The sequence below is a fragment of the Pseudochaenichthys georgianus genome, chromosome 15, assembly GCF_902827115.2.
Source record: "Pseudochaenichthys georgianus chromosome 15, fPseGeo1.2, whole genome shotgun sequence".
Classification (NCBI taxonomy): domain Eukaryota; kingdom Metazoa; phylum Chordata; class Actinopteri; order Perciformes; family Channichthyidae; genus Pseudochaenichthys; species Pseudochaenichthys georgianus.
The window spans coordinates 23,404,268-23,428,469 of NC_047517.1; the positions used below are offsets into that span (position 1 = coordinate 23,404,268).

The following is a 24,202-nucleotide window of genomic DNA, read 5'->3' on the forward strand; positions in this document are numbered from 1 at the left end:
TGGTTTAAATGTCAGTCACTCCTCTAATTGTACTTTGCACAACAGATATTCAGACTATAGTTAATCACGCTATGTGGGATTCAAAGAGGTTTGTTTTTCACTTCACTGGAAACAAATTATGTCAAGCTACAGACTAGTTAGACACGGTAGAAGTTGTCCTGGCTAATGTGGGCAATTGGAAATTGTAAAACTGGCAACTATTTGACATGATCGGTGGTCTGGGTTTGCCACTGGGCAAATGCATAATTCATTAACTAAATGTTTCTGTCTAATGAGCATTTAATGGATTATTCTGCATCAAAGCTTTGGTTTGGGTAAATGTCCTGGTGGTAAACGAGCCAACTTTCTGTCATGAGAAAGTGGCAACACATAAAAGCTTTCGTGTGGACTCCTCGGGTCCGGTTACAGTAGCCTACATTTACACTTTAGAGGCTATTATACAAAATATATCATATTAATGTCTGAAAACATTTCTTCACATTACATTTTGTTGTGAAATTTGATGATGGGCTTTGGAAAACACTGTTAACCTTTCACAGCACATCCTGCCATGCTCCCATTTGCATTATGGCCCCATAATTAAATTGTCTTTTCAGTTCCTCTGTTTTTCATAGGAAGATGCATTTCAATGCTGAAAGAACAAAAATAATTATGGATTATTCAAAACTAAAGGTATTAAAGGTGGGGTAGGTACATTTGAGAAACCGGCTCGAGATCGCTAGAATTTGAAAATACACAACCGGAGAAAATCTGCCACTTCCTTATAGAGCCCCTCCTCCAACACACACGAACGCGCACATGACCAATGAGGGCACGAGATAAGTTTGTGCCCCGATGGCAGGCTGACAGGCAGGTAGGCCATCCAATCCGTTTAGCCGGTCTACTTTTTACAGTATTACAGCTTCTACAGATGAATTTTTTTTATGGATTTGTTGTCAAAGCACTTAAGATATTCATTGCTATCGGGATGTTAAGAGCATTCCATGGAATATAACAAAAAGTGTATCTCGAGCCGGTTTCTGAAATGTACCCCACCTTTAAATATCACACATTTTAACCAGCATTTTTTTTACAATTAAAACAACCTGGAATTATAAGCCAAAGCAAAATTCAGTCATTTCTGCATTAAAGGACGTGAACACAAATGTATTGAATGTTATTTGATGGTTTTGGTCCTCTGATTGCTCGTGAACAAAACAAAAAAACAGGGCAGTTTTTTTAGGAATGGTTGTTTTTGTTTTGTTTGTCTCATTCTCAAATGTATTTTTGGCTAATCCCACCAGTGAGTAGATCTGCCCAAAACAAATCTCTGTTAAAGTGGAGTTTTGTATTTCTCCTCGGGTGTCGCTCCTCTCCTCCATCCTGCCCTGCTTCAGTGATTTTTTTTTTTCTGAGCTGAAAGAGAGGCCGGCTTAAACTGAACAGCACTCCTGTGGGCTGAATGCATGCCAACCCAACAGGACGGACCACCGAGAAAAATACCGGGTTACAGACACACAGTCGATTCAGAAACAGATGATAAGAAATGTGAAGCTCTTTAGTTGTCACAGTGTCGGACCAGTCAACAGTAACCGGGAAAGATGGCGAGGACACAGACTCGCATGTTCCTCGCCTGGGCTTTGCTGGGAATTTTCTTCCTCTGTGTCTCGGTGAAAGGAGAGCTGCAGGGAGAGCAACAGGAGGAGGAGGAGGATGAGAGGTCCTGTCAGGGCGCCTTCGACCTCTATTTTGTCCTGGACAAGTGAGTGTCCGATAATATTTATGGCTTTGTTACTTTCCCATCGCTGCACATTGCCATGCAACCGCCCAGTGGTTTGGAAACGCGGAGCGCACCCGTCAGATTCAGTCTGTTGTTGTAACGGTATGCTACTCGTGAAAAGTAATCTACAAGTGTGAGCTGGGAAGTTACGTTTTTATCAATTTGCTTTTGTGTCACACAATCTGTTTATAAAGTATAGCGGTTTGGTGTTTCATGGATCACGGAGAGCTCGTCCAAAACTATTTTACCCTCAGTGTTTTTATGTTTTAGTGTATTTTCGCATGCAGCCTATAGCATTGTACTTCAAGTTGGGAGAACATTTCTCTCATAGGGGAATGCTTTTTTTTCATTTATTTTCGTCCGGTTCAAAGTGGAGAGGAAAACAGATCTAGCTTTTACCCACGGGATGTGGGCAGGGCGAGCAGGATGGATAGGGTTTCAGGCTGATGACGCCTGCGGACACAGCTGCAGCAGCGGCGGCCCCACAGCAGAGCAGCCTGTGATCCTAACACTATTCTTCTATCCCTTCACTGTGGGCCGATTGTATCCTGTTAAGGAAATGTAGTGACCAGAAGCTGAGCCCATTCTTTATTGTCTCCTGCAGAGAGTTAGATTTATTCAGATCTACTTAGGTTGTCGTTTTTAATGGAACAAAAACACCAACATGACATACTGGCACCAATTTCTAAGGCATAAGTTGTAAAGCATTATTGTCACTGATTATAACATTATTTATTATTACTTTATGAAGCCATAGTCAGTTGTAATAACAATGTTTGGATTGCAAACAGCAAAAATCCTTGCCTTTTCTTTTTAAATGGCTTTTTAATTTTCCAGGGTGACAATAGACAATTCAACCACCTAAACCTGCAGAAATAGGCTGCAGAATATCTGAAATAAAATAAAGTATTACTTGGGCTAGTTTTTTTTAATATTAGTCAGTATAGGATGAGAATAAATGAAGCCTGAGAGGATGTCAAAGGTCCACGGCTTGATCAGAATAAGAGACCTAGCAATTACCTAACACCTTGTGGACCTATAGGCCACTAATACGCCCCTGAGCCTGCATATACTATTTATTCTGACTCAGACTAACCTAATGTCAGTCTTTGAATATCTTTGAGGCCATTTATATACACTTTTAGAGCCTAGAGCTCAATAGACACTTATGACTGTGTAAGGCAAGAGGGATGCATGTCCAGCCACCTCACAGCACCTTCAAACATACTGACCTCTCATAATGGCATGTTTTTGGGCTGTGTAAGCATGACCATTCCAGTAATTGTCTGCGTGTGAGCTCTCTGCAGACTGTGCTGCCGTTTATAGCTGCTCAGACGTTATCATTGACATTTTTGTCCTATCTTGGCTTGAGTTGCAAGGTGAGAATAAGCTTGTGGACACAAAACCATCAGACATGTCATAACATGCTGTAAGTGAACAGAGAGAGAGATAGATAGAGTGGCAAGGAAAAAATACAAGGTTGAATTTGTTGTCCTTTCTCTTTAAAAGAATAACAGTTTATAATCACAAAATGAGACTGAGAGCATTGATTTACAGTGAAGCTGATAATCTGTGTGTTAGATGTTTTGAATGTACAGTCCTTGGGTACCCTATGATGCATAGCAGGACTCGTTGAGTGACATTTTACCTTGGTTTCAACACATTGATGTTCTTTCGTATGTCCAGGGCAAACATCATGTCATTGGCTCTTCAGTCTTTACCCTTTGTTTCTGAAAGTTTCAGTGGAGCCTGGGGAGTGTGGCATGTCACGCATGGCCAAGCCTCTGGTACGCTGCTGTTTGTTTGACATGCTTCAGCAAGCCTTCAGGAAGATTATGCTCTTTCTCGCCAAGTTGGCACCGCTTTTTTTGCTGTTTTCCAGATCCTAAATGCCACACAGTGACCTAATCTAATGGTGGAGAACAGAGCAATATCTTGTATAAGAGATGTTTTTACGTGTCTACACTGATCTTCACATATTCACTGTTTGTCTCACCCACATGTTTTGCTTCGGCTTTACTGTCCAGAAGGCTAAGAGGCATGCTGGGTAGAGAATGTGTGTGCTCCACCAGAAACATAATAAATATTAGAAAACATTCCTACAATCCATGTCTGATCCACACTAAGTACCAGGCTGCACTTTTCCTCCCTATCTGGTTTCCCACAAAAATAATTATAGGTGTTTTTTATGGATACGTTTTGAACAGAGATTTCTTTTGACTGATTTCTTTTTTAGACAAAATGAGATCTTTCCTTAAATTATTCAAACTCAGGAATGCAGGAAGAAAAGAGCCGACTATTTGCTGAATTAGTTTGATAGTGTATTATTTAGAAGTAATAGTTTCACACATACAATTAGGAGGGATTGTTTTTATAAGTGAAAAGTTATTCAAATAATTATTCAGATTTTCTGATTTAACCAATGAAAAATCACTTTCTAACATAAGAACATGCTTTCACTGGATGGAAACTGAGCTTTTGTTGTGTCTGTGTATTGCTAAACTCAGTGACTCTTAAGATAAAGGATTTTTTTTTTTTAAAGAGGGAGAGCTATTCCCCCAGGAGACTCTGCCCGGATCAAGGCTTTTATCCTGCCCTCCCTTGTAGGGAAAAGGATAAGTGGAGCAGGAAGCGACAAAAGAACCATCCTGAGACTAAGCAGCTCAGACTCTCTCTCTGTTTATGACCCTGTTACACACACACACACACACACACACACACACACACACACACACACACACACACACACACACACACACACACACACACACACACACACACACACACACACACTGTGTTTGATGTTGCGTCCTTCAATAGACCCTCGTCATATACAGTCTGACACTCACACTCACATTTACCCCCTGCTGGGTTTTACTCCTGTTGTTCATGTCGCAGCCTTTTCACTCTGCGGACTGCCAACCTGTTGTCAGACTGGCTGTGCTCGCTAGGACCATCTGTCCCCCCTCACACACACACACACACACACACACACACACACACACACACACACACACACACACACACACACACACACACACACACACACATGCACAGTCACATAAACACAGATACCCAACACACGGACCCACAGCCCAGCTGCTTGCTACATGGTCCCTGCTAGAGGCGGACTGCTACATCTGTCCCTGTCTAACCTCAACCCTCTGGCCCAGCAGCAATTAGCCCCCATTAGCAGCCCCCTGGGACTGGGCTTCATTAAGGACACTGTCGTATACACAGCAGCATGTAGCGGCTAACCAGCAGCTCTCACCGCTCACAGGTTACTGTCCGAACTAATGGAATGTGACGGAGAGCAAAGTCCTCGAATGCAGATAAAACAGTTGAAGGACGTTAAATCCCTTCCAATCTAAACTTAAGTGAAGTGATGGCCTTATTATACATTTTACAAATGAATAGTGATGAGCAAATTTTACTTTTTACTTATGGGTTTCGCCTCTGTTGTGAAGATAAAGGGTGGCTTAACAAGTTTGATAAGGTATAGATGAGGTTTTATGTGACCTTTTCTTAAGTGTTAGCAGCAGTCTATTGTGGCTCTGGGAACTAAATGCTAAGGTTAGCATGCTAAAATACTTGACATTGCTAACATTATGTTTTAGTGTGCCACAAAAGGACAGCTGCAGTGATGGGGTTGTTGTTTGTTTGGATGTTTTGGATATAAACCAACTATTTTATCAATTCAAAATGTTGACCTAAGTTTAGGGATCATCGAAGGTATAACAGATCAAAATGATGGGAACGTGAATGTCTGTCCCAGATTTAATTGCAACCTATTCAAAAGTTTGGCCACAAATCTTTATCCTGCGTTCAGTTCAATAACATTTTATTTGATGTGGTTAATAATGAGTCATCCCAGGCAACATCCCATTATCCCTGATACATTCATGTTCTTGTTTTACAGATCTGGAAGTGTGAAGCATCACTGGATAGAGATTTACTCTTTTGTGGAGCAGCTGGCGAAGAAGTTCATCAGGTACAGGCAGTATTGGTAATTTAAAGAATCCGGATGTTTTCTGTTTTTGCTTGTGTTAATTTAAAACCACTGTGTGTTTGCAGCCCCATGCTGCGAATGTCCTTCATCGTCTTCTCCTCACACGGAAAAATCATCCTAAAACTGACGGAGGACAGGTAAGGCCCGCATCTGAATAACACCTGGACCGTGTCTGGGTTTTTCCCTCCCTGCACTACACTTCCCCAGAATTGAACATGCCCTCTCTTGTTGTGTTTATCTTGGGTTTTCCAAACTTCTCTATTTTCTCAACATATTTTCTCGCAAATAAAAATGTACTTGCACACAAATTCATCCAGTATTACTACTACCTTTCTCCTCCTAACTGTATAATACATCTTTGTTAATGTCTTTTGCTAAAAGCTGATTCCTTACGATATATTTTGTCGGTTTTCTCTACAGGGAGGCCATCAATGGAGGCTTACAAGATCTGAGTAGAGTTGTCCCTGGAGGAGACACATTTATGAACTTAGGCTTGGAGATGGTAAGAATGAGACTGAGAACCCAACATGTGCTCCACCAGCTTTCACTATAAGGTTTTGTTCTAAAAAATATCCACTGAGGATTAATAGAGCCTGGCAGCTGGTACTGGGGCCAATTTGATTAGTATGAGGAGTGGCTCAGATCATCAGCATCATGACTTGCTGCCTCTTGAAAATGCTGAGCTTTGTGAAACTGTATGTTGAGTGAGGCATTCAAATTAAGTATAATTCCACACTTCTACCTGGGTCAAGTTTAATTTGTTTGGTCCTTCAGAAACATGTTTTGGTGGTTCAAGATTTAACATGTCTTTTAAAAGTATGTGTTTTATTTATAAATGTTTACATGGACTGGCCCCCCCTCCCTTAGGGGAATTCATCCGCAAAAAACACACTGGACGCTGCACTAGGTCAGAAACTGGAGACTGTGAGGTCCACCGTATGGACCACTTTTGGAGAAAATGTACTCTCCATTAAAGGCAGCTGTTTCTGGAATAGCCTCCCAACTGAGATACGTGATTGTCCGACTCTCAATAGTTTTAAAGTTCAACTCAAAGAATGGTTGAGAAACAAACAGACGTGCAATCACCGCTAAATGCACTTTAATACAGGGGTATCTCCTCTTGCACTTTTAGTAGCTCTTTTATCTTCTCTTGCACTTTATATGTCGTAGCTGCTATATTGTACTGCCATGTGGTAAATACGTGTATATGCTGCTCTTGCTCTTTTGCACTTTTTGCATATCATGTATTTTGTTTTTGCTATGTTTGTAAAATGTAATTTTCTTAAATGTTTTATGTGAGGGACTGCGGATGGAAATTAGCTCAAAGCTAAATCTGGCACTGTTACACTTGACACATTTTTAATGTTTTAAGTGTTCGTCACTGTGCATTGTCCCTGCCAAATAAATGATTAAATGAAATGAAAATGTTCAGATGAGAGCCATGTTTAAAAACCTAAAGCAAAGACCAATCCGGTGTAGGATAATGGTTAATGCGATGTAAAAATAAAGTATTTCTTCATTTAATTTCTATCTTAGTCAATTTAACTGAACTCACTTAACAAACGCCTTCTTTGCAATTGCAGGCTAATGCACAGATTCATCAAGAGAAGCAAGGTAAGCCTTGTATAATTATGCTTTTTGCATTAGATTACATTAAGTGCATTGTTTCAGAGAACATGAATATGTTGTGTCTTGCAGGGACAGCCAGCGTGATTATCGCTCTGACCGATGGAGAACTAAATGACTGGCAGTTTGATACAGCTCAGCGAGAGGTAAGATGTGTTATTTAAATATTTTAGATTAAAGTCACTTGTTGGGACTTTAAAACTAATGTTTCCACACTTGAGGCTCTTGTGACTGAAGGTGGCAACTTTGTGTTTACTGGCACCAATTTTTATTTGGTGATCAAAGGTCCATAACAATGTGAAATCCCAAACACATTTTTGGACATCATTTATGAATTCAGTGCTTATTTGTAATTGTAAATTGTACATACAATAGTGTAATTTACTACTGTGGGGACTGAGAAAGTCCCCCCCAAAAAAAATCCAGAATCTCTTCAAAATCACTTTTTTATGTTTATTTGTCCTTTGTTTGCAGGCACAGAGGGCCAGGTCAATGGGAGCCATTGTTTACTGTGTAGGGGTCAAAGAATTCAACAAGACTCAGGTAGCATCCACAGAAGGATAGTACATTTAGCAAATACATGAAAAAACAAATTACTTAAAATAATTGTTCTTTCTGTGTCTGTATGTTCTTCTAGCTTGCCACTATTGCAGACACTGTGGAACATGTGTTTCCTGTAACGGGAGGCTTCCAAGCCCTGAGGGGAATTATTGACTCGGTATGACACATAATAACCACAAGCATACAGACTCTTTGACATCCAGAGACATACACATCTATGTGAGTAAATGGTCTTGTGACTTGTTTGTTCTTTTTGTCTTATCTCTCAGATCATTAAGAAGTCCTGCATTGAGATTCTAGCGGCCGAGCCGTCCAGTGTGTGCGCAGGAGGTAAGAGCGGCAGGGGGCTTTCCCTCCTTATCAAGACAGAAGGTGGTCACGGTGTGTCTTTGTGTCAGGTGACAGTCATCCTCTGGAGAGGAACATGAGGTTGAGTTATCGCATGGACGCTTGTGTCCGCGGAGTGACAGAGAGCGTATTGTCATTCACGGCCGGGGGAAATTAGCATAGCCGCTTCAGCACAGCGTGTGTGCAAAAAAGAGGAGGGGGGGGGGGGTGTTGGTCAGAGGAATTAGCCGTGAATCTTTAAGCATGGCTGCTTCTCTGGCCTAGTTTGCCACATTGTATATGTAAAAGGCGGTTTCAACCCTGTCCTGCTTCTTAACTCTTCTTTCATGTCCAGCTCTCATGCGTCTGGACTGCATTTTCAGGAAGTGAGAGGGACGGGGAGAGAGAGCTGTTATGTGTAGCCAGCAGGATGAATGAGCTCTGACATGGCCTTATTAGGACTCACTTAAGAGAGTGCATTTGCGGCAGTGCTATCAGGACAACCAAAGGAGATTAGCATCCATTAGAGGGGATATGAAGAAGGGAAAGTATTGGGAGAAGATAGGAGGAGAAATGATTTTCGAGCAATGAAAATATTGCCTTGAAAGGACAAAAATGAGGAAGGTATATTAGAGTTGCCCCCATGTGATAATTACTGGCCTTTTGCCAGAGCCTCAGTGTGTCACTCAACATGTGCCCAAATATCCTCCAACAGCCTCATTTATTATTCGATTGATGAACAGTCTAATGGTCAGTGAACTAAGAAACCAAAGACCCACTTAAACCAAGGCCTGATTCTGGACTAATTAATGAAGGACAACGATGTTAATGTGCTGATGCTTATAGTGCTTGGCAAAAGGCAAACTCTTTGTTGTGACATGATGTGTTTGAATATTTTACAGCTCTTATTTTAGACTTCCAATGCTTATATCTTGTGCTTTACGTTTCTGTAAAGAAAATAACTTGTGTCCCTCGCTCAAAGCTTGTTCTTGCAGTAGAATGTGATATAATCTTATTGTCAAGCACAATTTAGCAGGAGTTTGCTATTATTTCCCAAGAGGTTTGAATGTAACCTTCTTCCCTCATCCATCCACAGTGATGCATTTACATGTACTTACATACTGACGTATTGCATAGGTATTGTGACAGTCTCTCTCTCCGTCTCCTCGCATATTCACACAACAGACATGCTTTACACAAACGCACACACACGTTAAGATGTTCTTTAGTCAGCTCACACACACACACACACACACACACACACACACACACACACACACACACACACACACACACACACACACACACACACACACACACACATACATACATGTCCCTCACATTGATTTGAAGTGACCAGACCGAGCTGCCTGCAAACAGGCCATCAGACCGGACAGTGAACGTTGGGCCCCACTATCAGACATGACAGCAATAATTCTCCCCCCCCCAACTCACACACACACACACACACACACACACACACACACACACACACACACACACACACACACACACACACACACACACACACACACACACACACACACACACACACACACACACACACACACACACACACACACTGAGAGTTGGGCCTTAGATCTAACATGACAGCAGAGATTGCTGCTTTCATTAACGTCTGACCCTTTCCTCCCTGTTGTTCTGCCCTCCTTCGCCCCTCCCTGCCCTTCACTGTCCCGTCGCACTAATGTGATTGAAGAGCCGCCGTTCGGACAAGCCGTAGCCCATATTCTCCACGCACACGAAACACACATGCATGAACGTGTGCGTAGTTGCACACAGACACACATTCATACAAATGTAATTCTTGTCAGACGCTCAGGTGTAGATGTAAATGAACATGTGGCCACAGAGGAGAGGGCAGAGCATGTGTTGTACATGTCAGCAGCGCACCACCAGTCCCTGCCCACCATGTGTCTGACAGCACTGACCTTTTAGCCCATCAAGCCTCGGTGTGTCAGGGTGTGTGTAGAAGATGTTCAGATTGAGACATTTTCATTGTGTGCCCATCAATGACAACACACAATGACTCAGGATAAATAAGTATTTAATCGTAGATGTTAAACTGTTACATGTCAACAAAGTGCAATGTACCACACTGTTCCTGGTGAATAAAGCCATTTTATATATCAAATTTTACTTTCTAAAATAGTGGGACCATTATCAGTCTGCAATAAGACAGTTGTCATTGGAGTAAAATTTGTTTATTTCTCCAACACTTAAAGTAAACATAACAACGGGCTTGGGTTAAAGAAACAAGGGGACATTTTAGCTAGACTACATTGACTTAAATGTTAAATATAAGCTCATGATTTAAAAATGTGTAATATTTCAACATTGGCTGAAAGTGTACTAACATAGTTGCTTTTTTCTTTGCTTATGGTGAGACTAAATTGCCTAAGATTTTAGTCCAGAAAACTGAATTTCGTTCACTTAATGTGATAATAACTAAGATTACATTTAAAATTAGCTGAAAAAAAGACCACTGGTGTGGACATCCGCCCTGTCTCAGTGCAGCTTATGCTTTTTGATGGTAACATTGCGTGAAAGGGGGGGAGTGTGACAGCTGAAGCAGCCACTGCACTGAGCAATAATAATAATTTGTGTTAAACCCTCCAATTAAGTGGGACATTGTTGTGGCTGCAAACCACATAAACCATAAGTTAATGTGAAATAAATACAATCAAACTTATTATAATGTATTTTTATTGTTGTAATTAATGAGTGTTGTGGTTGTGTTTTCTAGAAGAAGTAGGGCAGGAGGAGGGAGGAGACATGGAACATGGTTAACAGTAAATATATTTGGCTGTCTGTGGGCATGGGCAATGTAGTTAGTTGGGTGGTCTTAGTGTGTTCCTGTGTGTATACTTATCTGAGTCTAGCTAAATAAATGACATGAGCAGTATTGACACATTGCAAGTCATTGAACAACTGTAAATAAGCACACACTTTTATTGAAGGTTTTATCTTTCTGAGTTTGGATAACTACACTTTCTGCACAAACTAATGCATTCAGTTGAGTAATATGTATTATCTGATAACCATATTGTATATGTAGTACATACAACTTATCCCAGTCTTTTGTGAGCTGTATTTCCATCTGTCGTGCACATCAAAACTTTTCTTCCTGGATTTCATCCAATAGCCAATCTGCACTCTTAAACATTTTTACAGCATCTGTAAATATGTAGAGATGACCGGTAAAGTGATTTTATTTTCTCCACTCAACGCTACCTCTAGTTTGTGTGTCTGTACTTATGACTTTTCATAGCAGTGAGTGTGACCTTTAGGAAAATACTGTCACATATACACCAACATGACGTTTTTATCCAGTGATCTTCACGCTTGAGCTTTAAATGTTAAAGGTGTGGCAAACCCTCAATTCTATTAGCCAGTATAATGCTAGAGGAAAGCTGAGTGCACAGCCAGAGACCACACACACACACACACACACACACACACACACACACACACACACACACACACACACACACACACACACACACACACACACACACACACACACACACACACACACACACAAATACCAACATGTGCACGTTCAAACGCATAATGAAGACATGCACATGCTTACACATTCCTCTGAAAAACACAAAGGCACTATACGCATACAGTATGTACACTACATTGCATACATATGCATACAGACATGTGTTAATGGTGCCATAGGTAAGGTCAGACCTACTTTGACAGTGCTGTGCTGTTCTGGGCCCTGCAGGCATGTTTTTAAGCAAGTGTTTTTTCCCCGCTCTCTAACATATGCTGGGTAGCAGCCACATAGACACTCCAGCATATGCTGGCAAGCCACTGTCAGTGCGCTTTAACAGTGCCTGGGGGAAGCTAAAGGTCAACAACACACACACATATGCACACACACCTTCTGGCAACTGCATGGCACACATTTGTGAATTGCAGCACTTTTAGCATTAGCACCATTGGAGCTTATTATGGCCTTTCCACACATACACGCACAAGCACACAAATATAAACAAGCGGAAATGAGGCATGCACAAGTATCGCCTGCCGAAGTTGAGCACATTGGGGAAAGGAGATGCCTGCTAGCAATATTGTTCTACTTAACTGAACTAAAATAGGAAACTGATTTGTATCTTTAACTTCTCTTACATACAGCTGAAAATATGTGTTTTACTATGGTTATGTGTAAATGTGGATATTGCTAATAATGGTGCTTACCTTTTCTTGGTGTCCCTCAGAGCGTTTCCAGGTGGTGGTGAGAGGAAATGGCTTCCTCCACGCCAGAAACACTGACCAGGTGCTCTGCAGCTTCAAACTGAATGATACACACAGTGTGGGTAAGTTACGCAACCGTACACAAGCTTACATTTTAATGCATCATCTGGTTTGATTTGTGCATTTAAGAAAAATGTGAGAACCAGGTTTAGGCTGCAGATGTTCTCCTATATAAAGTGTGCCTGTCTCCCCCTGTGCAGATGAGAGACCAGCTGACATAGAGGATACCTTCCTGCTCTGTCCTGCTCCTGTCGTGGATGAGGTTGGGAGGTAAGCTGCACATGTCTTTTGGCTGCCCCTGCCTTTTCACCCCCCCCCCCCCCCCCACACTCATAATCAGCCATCAGTCCAGTTGCTAAGCTCTCCGCATTCAGCTGTAACGCTCTGAGCCCAGATATTTGCCAGCTGCACCCAAGTTTTGTATGGACACAGAAGAATGCTGTCCTTGAACAAATTAGGGCCAAAGTCATTGAGTGTCTGTGATCAATCAGTGTTTGTCACAGCTAACGAAGCCAGACACCAATCACAAGGGGACAACAGGAGTAGAGCCCAGGAACACGACTTAATGAGAGCCTGCTGGAGAGGACCTTCTCAACTGTGTGTGTGTGTGTTTGGGTGTTGTGTGATGTATCCCAATCTCTGTCTGACACTTTGGGAGAGCAAAAGTGTGAGTGGAGTCGGCAGGGCAGTGTAAAGTTTCCTCTGAGGGCTTCCAGCTTGGCTCCTGGTCTTTCAGAGCAGAAGTTTCTTGTGGGGTAGCGATGGACCGAGGCCCAGCAGCCTCCCCGGCCCCGATGCCTTCAGTCCCGTACATAATTATACACTCCGGCCCGCGGCCTCAGACACCTCCCAGTCATCATCTGTCTTGTTGCTGTCACTCAGATTTGTAGCGTGATTTGAGTTTGTCTTGTCTGCTTGTGAAAAGTACTGCTTCGAAGGGGAAGTACTGTTCAGAGATGGGGAAGAAACTACATGTTTTCACACTGTGGCAGCAGCCATATTTAAGAATCACATACAGTATTATTTTTACCTGCATGTTATCACAGATGTGGCATGGAAATGGAAGGGAAACTATCAGAGGATATAAGTGCATCAGAAACAGTCAGCAACAATTGACCGTTTCTACTGCAGACGTTTTTACTTTGTGGAAAAAGCACCGGTGAAATGAATGCCAGTAACGATGGCTCTGTGCTCAAAGTAGCTATGAGCGTTAATGTTATTGCTAACTCCTGAGATTTTCCTTCAAGGAAAAAGTCAATTTGCCTCATTTACAATCCAACAATAGTTGTAGCTGGTAGGGTTTTCTTGCAGGGGGTGCTGCTCCTCCTGAGAGAGGAGCAAAAATCATCATTACTCACTGCAATGGTGCCTGAAGGAGGCGTCCTTCCATGTAAAACCATTAGAGCAGAGTCAGCACTGCCTTATCATCCTAAGTGCCACTAAAGAGGAAGTCGGCTATGAATGGCTGAAGGGCCCAGAGGAGGCCAACAGCCGGATCATGAGTTCTGGGCTGCAGTGCAACACTGACAGATAGATATGGAAATGTGAAGTGAGGTGAGTGAGAGAGGGCCACTGTACAGGCTGGACTGGTGTTTGATATAATAAACAAGTCCCTTTGTGTACTGCTGTATGCCAACACAGCGCTGTTTTAGTCTGCTAAACCAAATTCTCTTTCTCATCACCCAAGATCATCAGATTTTATATTTTAACTATTTTTACATCTGTCAATGTAAAGAAAGAAACAATTAGGTTTGAGCACAAGGTCCATTTGCATGATTTGTCTTAGGCCTTCATCATTGTCTCATGGCCTTCCTCAGTGAATAGAATTACCCAGAATTAAACACAGTGTGTTTTCATAAGTTGAATTTTGAGGCAAAATATGCACTTTAAAGCTTAACTACTGAAGCCAGTCATCACAGCATCTGTCTGAGGCAGAATCATGAAGTGACTAGTAGTAAATGAAAGGCATTAATAAAACACAGGGGGAACGAATTAGATGTGTGTACCTAGAAATGTGCTACACATCAGGAAAGGAACTAATCAATCAATCAATCAATGTTTATTTATATAGCCCAATATCTCAAATGTTACATTTGTCTCAGTGGACTTCACAGTTTGTACAGAATATCAGTATGACAATACGACACCCTCTGTCCTTAGACCCTCACATCGTACAAGGAAAAACCTTCGGAGAAAACTCACAGTTTAAAGGGAAAAATGGGAGAAACCTCAGGGAGACAACAGAGGAGGGATCCCTCTCCCAGGACGGACAGACGTGCAATAGATGCCGTGTATAAATTGAAAAGATAATACATTTGCAACATAGGTAGTCCAAATGTTTGGAAATGCATGTGTGTATAACAGGAAGATGAATCCACGAGGATATCCATCCAGGACTTATGATCCAGGACCACAGCCACGACTCAAGATCCAGGGCTCGCGATGCAGGACACAGGACCGCAGGATCATCCATGACTCCGGATCCCAGCGTATATAGACACCAAAAAGAAAGAAATTTGGGGAAGCTGGGTTAATCGGAACATGAGAGTACACAGGTATAGACAGAGAGAAGGAAGAAGTAAGATGTCCCCCGACAAACTAAGCCTATATCAGCAAAACTAGGGGCTGAATCTAATCAGCCCTAACTATAAGCTTTATCAAAAAGGAAGGTCTTAAGCGCACTCTTAAAAACGGATATGGTGTCTGACGCCCGAACACAAACTGGAAGCTGATTCCACAAATGTGGAGCTTGATAAGAAAAGGCTCTGGCTCCCATTGTACTTTTAGAGACTCTAGGAACAACCAACAACCCTGCATTATTGGAATGCAATGCTCTAGTAGGACAGTAGGGTATAATGAGTTATTTAAGGTAAGATGGCGCCTGCCCATTAAGGGCTTTGTAGGCGAGAAGAAGAATTTTAAATTCTATCCTGTGTTCTATAGGGAGCCAGTGTAAGGCAGCCAGAACAGGAGTAATGTGGTCCCTTTTCCTATCTCTGGTTAGTACACGAGCCGCAGCATTTTGAATCAGCTGAAGCGACTTGACTGACTTCTTGGTACTCCCTGATAATAAAGAGTTACAATAATCCAGCCTAGAAGTAACAAATGCATGGACTAGTTTCTCTGCATCGTTTTGAGGCAAGATATGCCTGATGTTACGTAGATGGAAGTAGGCGGTCCTTGAAATTGATTTTATGTGGGCGTTAAAGGATACATCCTGATCAAATATAACACCAAGATTCCTTACAGTCTCACTGGAGGCCAAATTAATGCCATCCATAGTTAGTATATCTTTAGATAATTTGTTTCGTAGATTCTTCGGGCCAAGTACAAGAACTTCAGTTTTGGTCATGTTTAACATCAAAAAGTTTAAGGTCATCCACCTTTTTAAGTCCTTGAGGCAGTCTTGAATTTTATTTAGAGGATTCATTTCATCAGGCTTGATTGATAAATATAGTTGAGTATCATCCGCATAACAATGAAAATGTACAGAATGATTCCTTATAATATTGCCTAACGGAAGCATATATAATGTGAACAAAATAGGTCCGAGCACTGAGCCCTGTGGCACTCCATGGCTAACTTTGGTTTGCGATTCATCGTTGACACGTACAAACTGAGAGCGTTCAGATAGATAGGACTTAAACCAGCCTAAAGCAGTTCCCTGTATGCCAACTAAGTGCTCTAGTCTTTGCAATAGGATATCATGGTCGATAGTATCAAATGCAGCACTGAGACCGAGCAAAACAAGAATAGAGACAAGTCCCTTGTCAGAGGCTATTAGAATGTAATTTGTGACTTTAACTAGAGCCGTCTCTGTGCTATGATGTGTTCTAAAGCCAGACTGAAAATCTTCAAATAAATCATTGTTTTTTAAGTAATCACACAACTGTTTTGCGACCGCTTTCTCAAGAATTTTTTAGAGGAACGGAAGATTAGAAATAGGTCTATAGTTGGCTAAAACCTCTGGATCGAGGTTGTGCTTTTTAAGAGGCGGTTTTATCACTGCTACTTTGAATGATTGTGGAACATAGCCTGATAATAAAGACATATTCATAATATTTAATAAAGAAGTGCTAATTAATGGAAAAACTTCCTTCAACAGCTTAGTTGGAATTGGGTCTAACATACACGTTGATGGTTTAGAAGAGAGAATCATTGAATTTAATTGTTCAAGGTTTATGGCTGAAAAGCATTCTAGTTTACTATCTAGTGTAATATTAGAACTTACGTTTCCGGGAGCTGTTGATAACACTATACTGGTCAAAGGCAAGAGGTCATTCATTTTGTTTCTAAGAGTAACAATTTTATCGTTAAAAAAGCACATAAAATCATTACTACTGAGTGCTATGGGAATAGAAGGCTCAATCGAGCTATGGCTCTCTGTCAGCCTGGCTACAGTGCTGAAAAGAAATCTTGCATTATTCTTATTCTCATCTATTAATGAAGAGTAGTAGGCTGCTCTCGCTTTACGCAGTGCTTTCTTATATTCATTGAGAGTAATATGCCAAATTAAACGAGATTCTTCAAGTTTAGTGGAACGCCATATCCTTTCAAGTTGTCTCAACTTTTGCTTTATTTTGCGGGTTTCGGCATTATGCCATGGAGCTAATCTATGTTGTTTTATTTTCTTCTTTTTCAAAGGAGCAACAGAGTCTAATTTTATTCGCAGCGCATCTATAGCACTATCAACAACATGATCAATTTGGGGTGGTGTACATTTTGTATAAGTTTCCTCCCCTACATGCAGACATACTATCGAGTTAAGTATTGGTGGAATCTCTTCCTTAAATTTGGCTATAGCACTAACAGATAGGTTTCTGCTGCAGGAGCTTTTGACTAATGCTTTGTAGTCTCGTAACAGTACTTCAAAAGTTACTAAGAAATGGTCGGATAAAGCAGGATTATGCGGTTCGACTAATAGTTGCTCAATTTCAATACCATAAGTCAGAACAAGGTGGAGAGTGTGATTATAGCAGTGGATTGGTTTATTTACACTCTGACAGAAACCAACAGAATCTAATATAGAGTTAAATGCAACAGTAAGGCTATTTTTATCATCGTCAACATGAGTATTAAAGTCACCTACGATAATTACTTTATCTGTTTTAAGTACCAAAGTTGATAAAAACGTGTAGAGATTGCCTACTCTTACATTAGAAAGCAACATTTTCCATTGTAATTGAACAAACTTGATCTAAAATAATCATAAGCTGTTGCCCGGAAATGTCAGATCACATTATAGGTGAACTGCTTCCTGTTTTGGGGTTGTGAAGTCTTTGCATGAAGTCGGAGGAACTCCAGCTCCCAGCATCACCTCTTACCAAAACCCCAAAGAGACCCTCACTCACCTCCTGCTCCACCCAAGCCTTGTCGCATATAATGAAGTCATTGACGTTGCTGTCACACAAATGTATGTTGACTGGGAACCTTCCGGATGCAGCTCCCCCGCCTACACGCCTACACACACACACACACCACCCACACACACACACACACACACACACACACACACACACACACACACACACACACACACACACACACACACACACACACACACACACACACACACACACACACACACACACACACACACACACACACACACACACACAGGGGCAAAGACATATATAGTGAACAGTTTAATGATTGATAGGGGCTGAGATGTATCTGTCAGAGAGGAGCTGATAGCACCGCGTCCCCTGCCTGCCTGAAAGGAGGCCTGGCCATATAATGGGAAAGGGGGGGGAGAAGTAGAAGAAAAGATGAGTGGCACCTGCACCGCCAATTTCCCCCTCTGAAGTCAGTGTCAACATGAGTTATGAGACGAGCTACAGTGGTATGGAGAGGATACAGGAGGGGTGAGGAGGCGAAAACAGAGTCAGTGATTGAGGAAGGGAAGAAGGGGTCTCAGAAGGGAGAGACAGTGCTGAAGGGATGTAGAACAGGAAAGGCCCTCCTCCTACCATCCCCCACTCTGTTTCCTCCCCTCTGCTCTCCCTCCCCACCCCTGCAGTGACCTCCCCCCTCCTCAAATCTAAACCCAGAGCTCAATGCCCCCCTTGTCTATCCCCCCTAAAAACCATAAGAACGGCACAAGAAGCCTTTCTCAATTATTTCCCAAACCTAGAACAACAATCCAGCTGCCTGCGTATCCACCCTCTTGTCTTGTTTTTCTTCACTACAGGCGTTCTGGCTATTTTTGCTTCAACCACATGATTTCTCTTAGTGACTAGTGAAAAGACAACATCTAAAAACATATTTGGATATTCATTTACTACACTTTGTATATTTGGGTATGTAGTTGGAGATATAGATTTCTTTAAATCGCAGAAAGTGAGTTGGATAAAAAACACCTTATTTGGATGTTTAAACATAAAATTTAAGAAAAGTTGTAATACAAAAAATATTGTCCTTATGTAAATAATCTACTCGGGAAGTTTCATGGTGATAATCTTTGTATTTAAACCCTTCACCTGAATTACTAAACTTCATATTCCGCTCATACCTCAATCCCGTATAGTCTTTGCTTCCATCTACCTCACTCTCCGCCCAACTAAGACTGAACTTTTGCTCCTGTGTCCTGTCTATGCCCTGCTTGTCTTCCTGCAATTACCTGCAGATATCAGCCGGGATTCTGGAGAATAACAAGTAATTTAGCTGTCTGTGGTTTCCCCATTAGAGTTCTGAGTCTGATCCAAACAGAAGATTCCTTCTGAGGGTGGAGAATTCCCTGACCTTTTTAAAGACTCTGGTTTTGTGTCTATGTCAGCATGCGGATTTTTGCTTTAAAGGCTGCAAGTATGGACACAGTAGATGGAGGAATGTGTTTGACACCCCGGGCAACTTGTACGATGATACAACCAGTCAAAAGCTGTTGTTTTTTCCCAGGGTGATCTACCTGCAGGTGAGCATGAATGAGGGCCTCTCCTACATCACCAGCTCTGTCCACATCACTACCACTGAATGTGTGAGTACATCCTGTGTGCAGATTCACTTCTATCACAAAAAAACACACGATATTTCCCTCTGGCATGCAGCCTTATTTGAAAAACTTTCACCCTTATATTTTCTCTTCGTTCTTTAGTCTTCTTCTTCTCTCCTTCCTCTCTGAGCTCTCCTCTGTTGTGTCTGTCATCAGAGGAGGCTGTGAGTACTTTGGCTTTTAATTTTCACCATTTTCTCGTCCATCATCTGTAAATCCAGTTTAATCTAATTCCCGTCACTCTGTTCTATGTGCAGTTTGACGGCACCATCGTGCTGGTGTCCTTGTCGGCGGTGTTCCTGTTGTTGGCGCTGCTGATGATGTGGTGGTTCTGGCCTCTCTGCTGCACTCTGGTAAGTAGAACTTCAGACATATCAGTATGCAAACTTAAAACATTGTTTAATTACCAGTGGTGGGTAGAAAGGGAACACACACGCTTACACTGCAGACTGCATCCAAGCCTCTCCTCTCAGGATTCAGTAATGACAGTGAAAGTGTTTTGTTTTTTAATAGATAGTAACATGTATTTTTTTGGTTTACTGTTTCTTAATATGGCACTTTAATGCAAATAAAAATTGCACTTCACATTTATTATTAACTGTTGAGGACAGTTGATATAATAAATTAAAGAGTGTTTTAACCGTTTTTGTTTACTCTACCCACCACTGTTGATTATATATCTGGCTCCCTCATGGCATTTCTTCCTTTCCCTTCAGGTGATCAAAGAACCTCCACCACCTCCTCCTCCAGAGCCAGTAAGACTTGTTTTTTCACTCATTATAACCACTTATTAGTGACATTATTGATAGGGTAGTGATGTTGTTAATATCAATATTAGTATGTTTGGGAGATAAGGTGATGTTTCATGTAATTGCGTCTCGCTCTCAGGAGTCAGACGATGAAGATGGGATGCCCAAAAAGAGGTGGCCCACAGTGGATGCATCCTACTATGGAGGAAGAGGAGTGGGCGGCATCAAACGCATGGAGGTATGTATTCTCACACAGACAAACACACATACACTCAAAAAGATATACCTTCTAATGAGTCTTTCTTAGGTGCGATGGGGGGAGAAGGGCTCGACTGAGGAAGGGGCAAAGTTGGACAAACCTAAAAATGCAGTTATAAAGATGCCAGATCAGGAATTTGAACCGTATGAGCCCAAACCACGAAAAGCACGACGTGGACCGCAAGAGCCGAGGAAGTGGTACTCGCCCATTAAGGTTAGTCTGTTAAGCATTATCTTTACAATTACCATGTATTTTTAGGTTTTGTTTTTTATTATTAATCTATGACCCTATTTCCTCTTTCTTGATCCTCTCAGGGAAAGCTAGATGCTGTGTGGTCTCTGTTCAGGAGAGGTTACAACCAAGTATCTCTGATGAGACCACAGTCTGGAGACGAGGTGAGCCTCACACTCAACTGCATTTTGACCTGAAACACTACAAGAAAAATCTAATGTGCCAAAAACAGGCATGATGACTAAAAACCAATTTGGTAATTATGTGTCATTTTGCGGATTGCCCTGTGGGTAACAACCACCTAAATATGAACCGGTTGGTACAGATTTAAGTGGGGTTTTCCATCTTGTGGACCATTGAGCATCCGCATTACATGTCTGTCACATTGCATAAAGACAACATGTGTCATTGAGCAACATGCACTATCTTCAACACAGCAGCTCAGTGCGGATACTCCACACACACACTGACACACACACAGTGAGTCAATGAGCCACTGATATCGCTCTCTTAGACAAAGCTGCCATTGTTCACGCACAAGGAGCACTGTACTCTTCTGTACTGGCCTATGAGAATTGACTGGGTTTTATTTTGTTTCCAAATAACACATCACTCTTGACTTTCAAGTGATAATAATAAAAACGTGTCAAACTTTGTATTATTTTAGCTTAAAATATCAAAATGCTACATTGCTGCTGCTTCTGAAAAGTCCTAAATGATGACATCACTGTGTGTGACAGGACCAGAGAGCAGAGCGGCTCCTCTTATCTAACCTTGACCCTGTGTAAGGCATCCCATACCCCACCGACATGTTTTCATGATTATACTGGTTGTCATGGTGAAACAGCTGCTCCGCTGTGAATGGTTGCATTGTCGCGTCTCATAGCAGAGGCCAAATAGCTGTTTAATGTATTGATTTGCTCTTTGAAAGGCATGATTCATCCAAACGATGTAACAGTAGCATTGAGTGTGTGTCTACTGTATCTAGAGTCTATAAAACTGGTCATCTTCAATGGTTTGATCCTCTCTTTCCATCTTAGATTTTTTTTTTCTACGCAGAACAATTAATCTCTGTCAGAGCAGGAGTTTCCAGAGTCTTTGTCAGACACTTTCTGACGGGCTGTGTTTCAACAATGACCCCCACAATTCCCTTCACGAGTCATTAACTGAGGAAAATAAAAATGACACTTCTCCGAGCGGGGTAAAAGATGCACTTTTGTTGCAAAGCCGATAGTTGTTCAGAACTGGTGATAATAGCCATATCAGACATGAAAGACGACAAATGATTTAAGGATTTCTCTTTGACAAAAGCCAGGCTCAGATCTGAAGTCCCCACAGTAGTATCGAACATCTCTATGAAAGCGAGATGCTGCAGCTGAATGACACACAGCAGAGCAGGAATACAAAGAGTCCGACAAGGTGGCAAAAAGCACAGCGATAACTAGCGCGGATCAGACCTCTCCACGCAGATTGTTGTCCATCAGCTCAGGAGGAGCTTGTCTTGCTTTCTCCCCACATTACTCCTACATCACTGCATCTGCAAACGGCCATCAGCGGGGCTGCCAGTTTCTGCCACACTCCAGTTTGCATCTGATCGCTCTCTAGTGTGTGTGTGTGTGTGTGTGTGTGTGTGTGTGTGTGTGTGTGTGTGTGTGTGTGTGTGTGTGTGTGTGTGTGTGTGTGTGTGTGTGTGTGTGTGTGTGTGTGTGTGTGTGTGTGTGTGTGTGTGTGTGTGTGTGTGTGTGTGTGTGTGTGTGTGTGTGTGTGTGTGTGTGTGTGTGTGTGTGTGTGTGTGTCAGCTCTGCATCAGCTCTCCAGAGGAGTGAGCGTCACACAAACAGATGGGGAGTTGAAAGGCCATGAGCCATATTGTGACAGAAGAGATTCCCTTCTTTTGTCCTCAGAGCTGATGGCTCTGATGGCTCTGATGGCCCCTTGGCACAGCACAGAGCCGAACACAGGGGCGCCACCATCCCTGCGTCCTCCTCACACACAGGGGCCACAAACGAGCTCAGCAGAACCTCCCCTAATACCCATCACTTCACTTAGAGAATCACTTAATTCAAAATACAAAAACAAACAGATTTCCTCATTTGCCTCTACTATCTGAGCATGCAGACAGTTCATGTTTAACTAAGGCTGTGTGTCAAATTCAATCAAGGTGAATGGAATTTATGTTTGTGGTGTCAAATTTGTTGACAAATCATCATAAACTCATGATCCACTTACTCCCTTGTAATGGAGATTTAACCTTATTTTATAGTTTTGATTAGTTGACAGAGATTGTTTAATTGTCTCAACAATTAATAATCAGCACCACTTGTTTCAAGTAAGACGTTCAGTCGTAAGGAAAGACAATGCTGTCAACATATTTATAGGGAATATTTCTTCCATAGAGTTATTCCACAGAAAACAGTTCACTTTATTATATCTGGCATTGAGTATCAACCAGTTGGATGACTGCACAGTAATTGTTTTCCAACTAGACGAGAGAGAGTCAGGGAGTTATATCAGATAAAAAAAGTGTGGTAACTACTGATCAAGGAATGGCGGATAAAACAATCAACGGTTTAATTGTGTAAATATAATTTGTCTAATAGATTAAGCACCACAAATGGTATTCACCGCTGTTGGTATGGCCAAAGAAACAGAAACAGATCACTTAAATATATTTGGATACCCCCACCTTATTCCAAGCTTCAGAGCAGCATATGTAGCCTGTGAAGTGTTTTAACTCACACATGGAGCATTTTCCTTATGTGAGAGGATTTCTGAATTGTCATGTGAAGTGACAGGCAGAGCTGTCAGGTCAGATGTGCGTCTCCACCCTGGTTTTCCTCACATTTTCTTTACTATAATGTTGTCAAATGTGTGCTCGCATCAGTTCCCTGTAAACGGCCGCAAAGTATCTGCTTTGTGTGTGTGTGTCAGTGTGCCGCTGTGTGTGCGGGTGCATGTGTGTTTGGGAGGGTAGGGCAAACTCTTGGGGCTCAGAAGGAGAAACGGAGGCTAGACAGAGGAGTGTTTTTGAAGAAAGATGCTGGAGGTGTTTTATGGGTTTTGTTTTTCTCCTAGAAAAGAACTCAAGGGTTTGAAGTAAACAATCACCAACAGGGAAAAGTGACAGATATCACAGCCAAAGGGGTACAAGGGGAGATTGACCATCGCAAGTGGCACATTGCTGACCCCTCATCTATCGATCGAGAAGTGCAACAAATCTTCTCTTTGCAAATATTCTAAAGCATCAACAATGTTGTGTTTTTGGTGCTCTCTTGCAGCCAGCCCCCTAACCTTTCCCTGCCTCTCTTTCCATTATTCATGACGAGGCTGAGGTTTCATTCAGGCCATATGTTCTGGTGGAGGCATGCTTACAGTCACACACACACACACACACACACAC

The 24,202-nt window shown here is 41.9% G+C and overlaps 1 protein-coding gene across 2 annotated transcripts in view; it reads left to right on the top strand.

Moving 5' to 3' along the window:
* Window positions 1–24,202, top strand: part of antxr1d (ANTXR cell adhesion molecule 1d) — a 29,707-nt gene that overhangs the window by 3,180 nt on the left and 2,325 nt on the right. Inside the window, exons 1-17 of one of the 2 annotated variants that reach the window (XM_034100109.1) lie at window positions 1,412–1,741; window positions 5,679–5,750; window positions 5,834–5,905; window positions 6,189–6,270; window positions 7,352–7,382; window positions 7,467–7,540; window positions 7,869–7,937; window positions 8,032–8,112; window positions 8,225–8,285; window positions 12,539–12,637; window positions 12,776–12,845; window positions 19,470–19,548; window positions 19,821–19,916; window positions 20,280–20,318; window positions 20,452–20,550; window positions 20,620–20,784; window positions 20,886–20,966. In XM_034100109.1, coding sequence (XP_033956000.1) covers window positions 1,581–1,741; window positions 5,679–5,750; window positions 5,834–5,905; window positions 6,189–6,270; window positions 7,352–7,382; window positions 7,467–7,540; window positions 7,869–7,937; window positions 8,032–8,112; window positions 8,225–8,285; window positions 12,539–12,637; window positions 12,776–12,845; window positions 19,470–19,548; window positions 19,821–19,916; window positions 20,280–20,318; window positions 20,452–20,550; window positions 20,620–20,784; window positions 20,886–20,966 — 1,431 coding nt within the window. In that variant the 5' untranslated portion in view covers window positions 1,412–1,580. Of the gene's footprint in view, window positions 1–1,411; window positions 1,742–5,678; window positions 5,751–5,833; window positions 5,906–6,188; window positions 6,271–7,351; window positions 7,383–7,466; window positions 7,541–7,868; window positions 7,938–8,031; window positions 8,113–8,224; window positions 8,286–12,538; window positions 12,638–12,775; window positions 12,846–19,469; window positions 19,549–19,820; window positions 19,917–20,279; window positions 20,319–20,451; window positions 20,551–20,619; window positions 20,785–20,885; window positions 20,967–24,202 lie in introns of those variants that run through there. The other variant, XM_034100110.1, reaches the window with a different exon arrangement.